This window comes from Propithecus coquereli, unplaced genomic scaffold (genome assembly GCF_000956105.1).
Source record: "Propithecus coquereli isolate 6110/MARCELLA unplaced genomic scaffold, Pcoq_1.0 Scaffold640, whole genome shotgun sequence".
Lineage (NCBI taxonomy): Eukaryota > Metazoa > Chordata > Mammalia > Primates > Indriidae > Propithecus > Propithecus coquereli.
In genome coordinates, this window is record NW_012152397.1 from 1,025,527 (window position 1) to 1,034,611 (window position 9,085).

Consider the following 9,085-nt stretch of genomic DNA (forward strand, 5'->3'; position numbering starts at 1 on the left):
GTCTCTCCTTGTCCTCGTCTCCCTTCCCACCACCCTCGGCAGTCTTCCTTATTTCTTCCTGGACTGTTTGTGCACAGGAGCCCCCTTACGTTCTCTCTGCCTGGCCTAGCTGACTCCATGCCCTGAAAATCCCCTTCCCACTTGCAGCTGCAGCCTCCGACTGTCCCGTGGAATCCCTGCAGGCACCACTTGCCAGTGTCCGTCCCAAGCTCTCTTGGTCTGGCCTGATATTCCTGGTTCCTCATGCCCCACATCCGGCCTCTGCTTCTGTGCCTGCTCAGGACTCTTGTGAAGGCCCCACATCAGGCCACTGCCACTTGCAACACCGGTATCCAGATCCTTCATGGCCTACTTCTTTTTATTTTATTTTACGTTTATTCTGTTTTATTTTATTTTGTTATTTTATTTTATTATTTTATTTATGTTTAAGACACGGCTCTGTCACCCTGGCCAGAGTGCAGTGGTGTCATCATATCTCACTGCAACCATAAACCTCTGGGCTCAAGGGATCCTCCTGCCTCAGCTTCCCAACTAGCTGGGAGTATAGGTGTGCACCACCGTGCCCAGCTAATTTTTCTATTTTTTTGTAGAGATGGGGTCTCGCTCTTGCTCAGGCTGGTCTTGAACTTCTGACCTCAAGTGATTCTCCCGCCTTAGCCTCCCAAAGTTCTGGGATTTACAGGTGTGAGCCACCGTGCCCAGCCCTACTTCACATTTATAACCATAAACAACTAGAAACAACCTAAAATGGGCAAGCATACTGGAATGGCCAAATCAAGCATGGCACTTTCCCTGTTGAGTACCATGTGGCCATTTAAAAGGGTGTTGCATCAGACTACTTAACACAGGAAGGTAACCTTGTAACCTTGATAAATCCAGAAAATAAAGCTGATGTGAAATAAAATCTATGGTGTGGTTCAATTTTGCCACAGAAGTGTGCATAGAAAAAAAGGATAGTCTTCTTAGAGTTGACCATAAGTTCTTAATGATAGTCATCTCTGATGGAATTCTGGTTCATATTAATTTTCATTTTTTTGTTTAGTTATCTGTCATTATTTTTCTACAGTGAACACAAGTTTTATTGTGACAAAAAAGTTTAGAAATCTGAAAATAAATGACCCAAATCAAATATTTCTTCCTCTGGGAATTTTTTCTTTTCTGGTCCCTTAGGAAAGTGGTCACTCTTTTCCTTTGGCCACCATAGAACCTTGACCATACCTTTACTATGTATAGTAATGTATTCATACCTATAATAAGGCATCACACTCTACTGTCATTATTGGATGAATGTCTATCTTCTCCCCCAGGTTTTGAGCTCCTTAGGTCAGGGATTGTGCATTTTAGTCTGTGATGTGTAGGGCCTGGCATAAAATTAGTGCTAAATAAATATTTATGGAATGAGCCATCTAAAGGGGGAGATAGACACATCCCAATACTATGGTCAACAGTGCAACAGAGGCAGGGGAAGCCGGATGGGGAAGTTCTCAGCATTGCTGGGCTGGAGGATGATTAGCGAAAGATGCTGTCGGGTGCTCAGAGGGTGGGTTTCAGGTTGACTGCCTGGGACAATCGTGGCACCACTGACACAAACAAAGAAGTCAGTTTTTGAGAGACAAATAGGGGGCTTCCTTTCAGAAATGCATTCTGAGGTGGTGGGGGAAGATCTCAGGGCCAATGTTCATGTCATTGAGGGGGTTCCTAGAGCAGCCGAGTGAGCAATTGCTCAGAGAGAAAGCACGTGGAGAGAGGAGCAGGGGCAGGTGGGCTGTGGGATCCTCAGGGAGCGTGGGGGCAGCTAAGGTCAGTGTGAAGGGGGAGTGCGTCCAGGAGAGAAGGCGGGTGGCCGTCCTCGGGGTCGGAGAAGGGCCGCAGCTCAAGGCAGGGCCCCACCAGGCTTCTCTGGAACCAGCAGGACTTGTCCCACCATGGACAGAGAACAGTGGTCAGACTGTGCAGTTAGGAGTCACTGGTGAGCAGGCCCAGTGACAGTGCCTTCGGTGCTCAGGACATTCAGGCCCATGGGACGAATAGAGGGGCTGGAGAGAGGAGGGGGCGGATACTCACAGGACTACCCCAGGGGGCCTCCACGTGGGTCTGTGCTGTCCACCCTCATTCAGTTGAAGCCTCTTCACGTGGTGGCAGAATTTAATGCAGAAAGTGAACACCAGGAGCTCCACGTCCGTTTGGACACACACACTCATCCCTTGGAAATGGGCCATCGCCTGTGTCAGGAACTCCTCATCCTGAGTCTCGTACAAACAGTGGAGCACCTCCAGAGAGCGTGGCTGCAGCGGGGCCTGCAGGCCCTGGGCCTCCGCCTCGGCCCACTGCAGCAGCTCCCGCCTCCTCTCCAGGCACGGCCGGCGGTTGAAGATGCTCTCCATCTCTCTCCCCGCCTGCTCACTTAGAAGGCCGAATAGGAAACGTGTGGTTGGTGCCCCAAACACGTCATGGCTTTTGTATGCTTCTTGTAACTTTTCCACAACTCCGATGCAGTTAGGATGTTCACCTCTCTCCTCCGTATCCCCCAAGGCACAGGACATTGCTGCAAAGAACTCCTGGAAGCACAGGTGGGTGAAGCTGCAGCTCGGAGAGGTGTGGTGCTTTTGAAGAACACCCATCTTCAAGAAAGTGGTGATAATGGCCTCATCTAACTCGTGCTTCCTGAGGTCATCTGGGCTGAAAAGGCTCTTTCCTTGCCAGACACCCTCAGCAGCCAGGGAGCAGACGCCCCTCAGCTGGGGCCCCAGGGGCTGAGCTGGGAGAGCCTGGGAGAGGTGGCGCAGACAGAGGCCCGTGGCTGTCTGGGAGGTCAGTGTGAGTTCTTCCCCCTGCTCCATCTGCTGCTTCAGGGAAGAACAGACCAGCCAGGACACGAAGGGCACGAGACACAGGGTCCAGACTGCTCTGTTTGACTCAACCAAGCCAAAGGCTCTAATTGCTTGGCTTTCATCTGTGAAATAGTTGTAGAAATATTCCAGTCAGAGAACCCCAGGACCTCCACCCACCGTGGCTGCTCCAGAGAAGGAATGAGCTTCTGCAGAACTGTCGTCCGAGTGGTGATCAGCAAGGAAGCCTTGGGAAGTATGGTTTTCCCCAGCAAACTGCCCAGCAGCACGTGCACCGGCTGCTGCTGGCTCCAGTGCAGACAGAACTCAGCACTCTGCTCCTCTAAGACCCATCTTGGCTCATCCACACCATCGAGGATGAAGAGCAGATACTCTGGCCAAGACAGGATCTCTCCAAGCGTAGACAGAGGGGCCACCCAGGCTTTTGTGATGAGCTCAGCGAGACTGAGCACTTTGGCCTGGGCCAGCTCCCTGCAGCTGAAGTAGAACACGTGCTGGAAGCAGTCTCTGTACAGTTGGCCTTCCTCCCAGGCCCTCTTCACCTGCCTGGCTAGTGTTGACTTCCCAATTCCAGCAGCACCGTGCAGTATGACTACGCGAGGTTCTTCTTGGGGTCCCAGGACTGGGCCAAATAAGTCTCCGATCTCAATCAAACGTCCTTGATTCTCCACCATGTCGTGATGCCAGCTTCCCCTGACCAGGGACTCATGGCCTCTGGGCTGAGGTGTTTGTAGAAGTATGAGCTGTGTGAATTTTTGGTGCAAATCCTCACTTTTCCCGGACAGTGTGGAACAGGAGTTCTCTCTCCTCTGGCTCTGGTATCTTTCTCTCATTCCTAAGAGAGGGAAGGATGGAACATAAAGGTATAGAATAGACTTGTTCATTCATTTGTTCATTCATTCAACAACTTTTTTAGGTACCTACTCCAAGTCACACACTGCACTGGCTGTAGACATTGGTGTCTTCTTGCCATGTAGCAAAAGGGACATGGGCTTTTGGGTAGAAGATCCCAGTTCAAGTGTTGACTGAATCAAGTCATCCTCCCTGTTTGACTTTCCTTCATCAGATATTTATCAAGGGCTTATTATGTAGCATGTACTGTTCTAGTGGCTGAGGATAAAGAATGAACAAAATATGCACAAGGCTCTGTCCCCATTAAGCCCATGACTTGGGCCATTAGCGCCACTGAGCCTCAGTTTTCTCATCCGTAAATTGAGATTGTGAGATCTCCCTGTAGGAGGTCATGCAGGGCTGATGGAGATAATGAAAATGTTGCAGATGCTGTTGGGTCCTGACAGCATCCCCTTAGCACCCATCATTGCAGTACATGCCAACGATATCCTTCTGCAACACCTGTGGTTATCTGTCTGAGGGCCACAAGTGGGGTGGGCCAGAAACACTGGGGAGTTAAGACTCCAGGAGGAGTCCTCAGTGGACAACGGTTGAGGGTCCCTTGTCCCCAGGACAGACAATCCAAGGTATGTTTTCACTGTCTCCCAGACATCTCTGGCAGCATGAACCTCAGTTGCTCCCAGGGATAATCTGCTTCATAGTGCACCTTTCTTGGGCTCCACGCTTCCCTCACTTCTCCTCCCCATTGAACTATCTGCAAGCAAATCCTGACTCAGAGTCTGTTTCTGAGGGAGCCCAACCTGAGACACAAGGGAAGATGCCTTGTGAACTGTGAGGAGCTGAGCTCACAGGTAGGACTGTCCCCTAGGGAGAGATCTCAGGCTCCCATCATAGATTCCAAATAGAACAATTGCTACAACCCCTTCCTTTCTTTCCCTTCCCAATATCTCGAGTGCCTCTCACTTTTCTCCTTAGTGGAATTTTAGAGATGATGCAAGTGACTCATCTGGGATGCTGAAGTCCCATTCACCCTGGGAAACTTACTGGGCCTCTGTAGTTCAAGGTTACCTGTCCTACCTTTGCAGGTGTGCTGAGGAAAATCTGGGGAGAGTGGAGAAGGTGGGGTCAATTCATGCCTTTAGTGCTGTTGAGCCTGGGATGTTCAGAGGGCCACCCCACATCTGAGTTCCTAATCTATAGCTCTGCTTTTATTGTCTCCTGTGGGAACATTTCTGGCAAGGTGAAAATATTCTACGAGCCTCAGGATGGCCATGTGGGGTCATGGCCATAGTCTGCCCTGCTCAGACTGTGTCTGCCTGAGGTGCCACTGGGGGCGTGGCTCTTCTTAATGCCACATTCTCCAAAACCTCCTGGTTTTCATGGCTCTGTCACCATGCCATGTATCTAAATCCTCTTAAATCAAGTCATACTTTAAAAATTCTACCCTTACCCCCGATACCACGAATGAGTTTCATTTTAATATCATGTTCTTGATCAGGTATTGACAAACTCCAGCCAAATTCACAAAGATAGGTGGCTGCTGGATTTGGCTGGAGTTTGCCAACCCCAGCCAGTCACCTGTTTTAGTACTACTTGCAAACTAAGAATTGTTGTTTTATTTTTAGATGGTTTAAAAAAATCAAAAGAAGTATAATATTTCATGATGTGCAAATTATGTAAAATTCAAAATTTAGCATCCGTAAGTACAGTTTCATTAGAACACAGACATCATGCCCTTTGGTTTATATACTAACTATAGCTGCTTTTGGATTATGAGGGCAGAGTTGAGTACTTGTGAGAGAGAAACCACGGCCCGCTAAGCCTAAAACATTTACTATGTTGTCTTTTACACCAACACACTTTCCTACCTTTGTTCTTGATATATCAAAAAGCATATGATGTGGTTTCTGTACTTGCTATGAAACTGTTATTGGGAATGTAATTTTGTTCAAGTTCTTCACTTGAAAAATTCGCTTAGAATTTAGAATCAGGGAAAAATGTATTTCTCTTGCATTGGTCTTTTCTATTGAGCAATAGGTATTATGTAACCCTTTTTATTTCCCCTTTTGTCCTGGTTTCTGGGATGCTCACAACCAGTGGAAACTTCAATTATAGCAACCGATTAGTCCTCATGGCTTTCTTACTTGCTTTTTTCACTTTTAATGTTATTGCATTCTATTATAGTAAGGTTATTACATTTGTATGTTTCTGTAAGATGCCTCTAATGTTTCCTTTTTTCCTTCCTTTTTTCCTTTTTTTCTTTCTTTGAATGGGAAATGGCATGACTGAATAAGTTGATTGATATACTTTGAGCCCCGGGCCATATTTTAGGATCATGAATTCTACAAGTTTACTCCTAGCTGGGTACAGAATAAATCCTTTAAACATAACAACTCTCAGATTTCAAAGGGGACAACTCCTAGTATTGAAAGGCAGTACAGTTCAGTGGTTAAGACCATGGCATCAGGGACCTGTGTACCTGTGGCACAGGGAGCAGGATATATGAGTTAAAAGTGTGGATCATGATGTCAGAGAGAGTGAAGGCATCTCCATCACTATTAACTATGAGACTTTACCTTTTTGAGCCTCAGTTTTCTCATTTCCAGGGTCGGTTAATAACAATATCTGTCTCATGGGCTGGTTGTAAAATTCAAGTACAATATGCAAGTGTAGCCGGAGGCCCAGGACCTGACACAGAATGTCCAGCAAACACTTACGGCATGTGATTTGCTCTAGGTTGCCCAGGGGGTGAGAAGCTCAGTGGAAATGAAATCTAGCTCTCCTGACCCCAGGCCAGTGCCCCATCCAGTAAACCAGGTGATATGTTTCCTGTGCTGGAAAATGCATCTACATTTTAATGTTCAGAGGCCTCCTGGAAATAGTGCCTTGGTCCAATGGAGAGACTACAATAGTAGGATTTCTGGAGATCCTCTGTGTTCACCCTGCCAACTGCACCCCCAGGGGACTCTTTGTCCATGCTTCTGCCTCACCCACCCCTCTCCAGGAGCTCAGCAGGGTCTCACCTGTGCAGCAATTTCCAGATGTTTCAGCCAGAGGCCACTCAGTCCCTGGAGCCTCCTGTTTTCTGGGCCCTAGGTTGGGCTGAGGTAGGGATTGCCAGTCCCGGAGCACTGCTGTGGATGTGGGGGCATTTGGTGACTCCTGGCTTGGAGACTCGTGGTCTGGGGAGCTTGGAAGAGCTTGGTAGAGGAGTGAGGAAAGGTGTTCTAGAGGGGGAATGACAGGAAAGAAATGACTATTTACTGAACATCCATTTTATTTTAGGTGCATATGGTTGGAATGCTCACAACAATCCTGTGAGATGGGTGTTAGTAATACTATTTTTTTTTTTTTTTTTGAGACAGAGTCTCACTGTGTTGCCTGGGCTAGAGTGCTGTGGTGTCATCCTAGCTCACAGCAACCTCAAACTCCTGGGCTCAGGCGATCCTCCTGCCTCAGCCTCCCAAGTAGCTGGGACTACAAGCATGTGCCACCATGCCCGGCTAATTTCTCTATATATTTTTAGTTGTCCAATTAATTTCTTTCTATTTTTAGTAGAGACAGGATCTTGCTCTTGGTCAGGCTGGTTTCGAACTCCTGAGCTCAAACAATCCGCCTCTGCCTCCCAGAGAGCTAGGATTACAGGCGTGAGCCACCGCGCCCGGCCAGTAATACTATTTCTAAAACCATGTAAATGTAGAGAGATAATTTTATTCTCTTAGTAGCTGATTTGAAACTTCTTAGTGGGAATACAGTGTGGACAGTGTGTATTAGGTAGAAAGATATTTTTTTTTCCCCTTGAGATAAGGTCTCTCTCTCTTGCCTGAGCTAGAGTACAGTGGCATCATCATCATAGCTCACCACAGGGTCAAATTCCTGGGCTCAAGTGATCCTCCCGCCTCAGCCTCTAAAGTAACTGAGACTACAGGGATGAGCCACCACACTCAGTTTGAAGTAGAAGGATCTTTATAAGCCACTTCAAGAGCTGAGCTCCCCATTTCAAGTAATAATAAGTAGTTACTAAATGGCATTCTAGGGAGGGTGGTTTGTCTTTACTGCCAGGTGCTGCTTTGCTAGGCACTGAAATTTGAGCTATGCAAATTGGGGGCAGAGCAGAATTGCTCTGTGTCATAGAGCAGGGAAGAGCCAGTAAGACTGGGTACTGCATGGGGGAAGGGCAAGAGAGAGAAGAATGCTGGTGGGGGCATAGGAGGGCCCCTCTGTGGGGAGAGATGTAAGCAGCTACAATATCTTCATCTCCTACAATATCTTCAGTAGAATTTACATCAAGCACTTGGACTTCTGTGCAAGTGGGTTTTTTGTGCAGCACTCAAAGAGGTGCAAATTCTGTACTGTGGAGTGACGGGTGGCATGAGGAGTGAAAACTGAGTAGTATGAAGGTTCAGAGGAGGAAAATGAGACACAGAGGGGTGGAGTGACTTGTTCCATGTCACACAGCAAGCTGTTAAAGTCAAGGTGAAAATTGAGGGCAGTGGAGTATGAACCTGTGACCATAATTGCCGGGGCACGGGGGTGGGAGGGGTGGGAATGGGCATAGAAGGAAGGGAAAGAACAAGGGTAGGACTGTCACAAAGCAGCAGCAGGGTGAGGAGAAAATCACTGCACCAGGAATGGATTGTTCCAGGTTCTAGCCCTTGTTCTGCTACTAAATACTGTGGGAGCTTGGACAAATGAGCTGCTCTCTCTGGCCCTTCTGCCTTGGGAAGAGGTGACCACTTTGATGCTGTCATGAACAGAGGAAGAGACAAGGGTGTAGCTGAGGTTTGCGGCCTGGGTGATTCAGGATGTCAGAGACCAAAATAAGAGAAGTCTGGTGAGGAAACTGGGTTGGGCTGAGAAATGAGCCTGGCCCCCTCTTGGGGCCCATCTGGAGAACAGAGTCCTCTTGAACATCTGAACCACCCTGACCCCAAGGATCTTCAGAGTCCACCAAGATTGTGAGCTGAACTCTGCTGAGGCAAGGACGATGACACACATGGTACCCAGTTGGGTGAGACCTACTACTTGATGTACATGGGTCTCAGTTTCCCCATCTGTCAAATGGGGAGGGATATAATCTCAGCACTGGCAAGTCCCTGAAAGATATTTTGAGGCCTGCTGCTCTGACCACCCCATCCTGCCTCCTCCACACTTCCTCTGCTGTCCCCCAAGGTACACACTCACTCAGGTGGAGACCCGCTGGCTGACTCATAGCCCTACCCTAGGCTCTCAGCCCAGCTCAGCAAGCCTCACCTCCGAATGGGTGTCCAGATGCGTCAGGAAGCCATCTTGAAATCCTTCTCTTTTCTGAGACCTTGGGGTGCCCCAGGGACCCAGGGCGACAGAACCTCAGCACAGCAGTGGAGGTGGGCTGGCTGGGGGAC

General features: G+C 48.4%; 1 protein-coding gene across 1 annotated transcript in view; it reads right to left on the reverse strand.

Moving 5' to 3' along the window:
- The window catches only part of LOC105822844 (NACHT, LRR and PYD domains-containing protein 1-like), a gene marked incomplete at its 5' end in the record, with an annotated part of 61,543 nt that overhangs the window by 45,586 nt on the left and 6,872 nt on the right, over positions 1 to 9,085 (reverse strand). Inside the window, 4 exon segments of the mRNA XM_012659874.1 lie at positions 2,065 to 2,980; positions 2,983 to 3,684; positions 6,725 to 6,928; positions 8,955 to 9,076. Coding sequence (XP_012515328.1) covers positions 2,065 to 2,980; positions 2,983 to 3,684; positions 6,725 to 6,928; positions 8,955 to 9,076 — 1,944 coding nt within the window.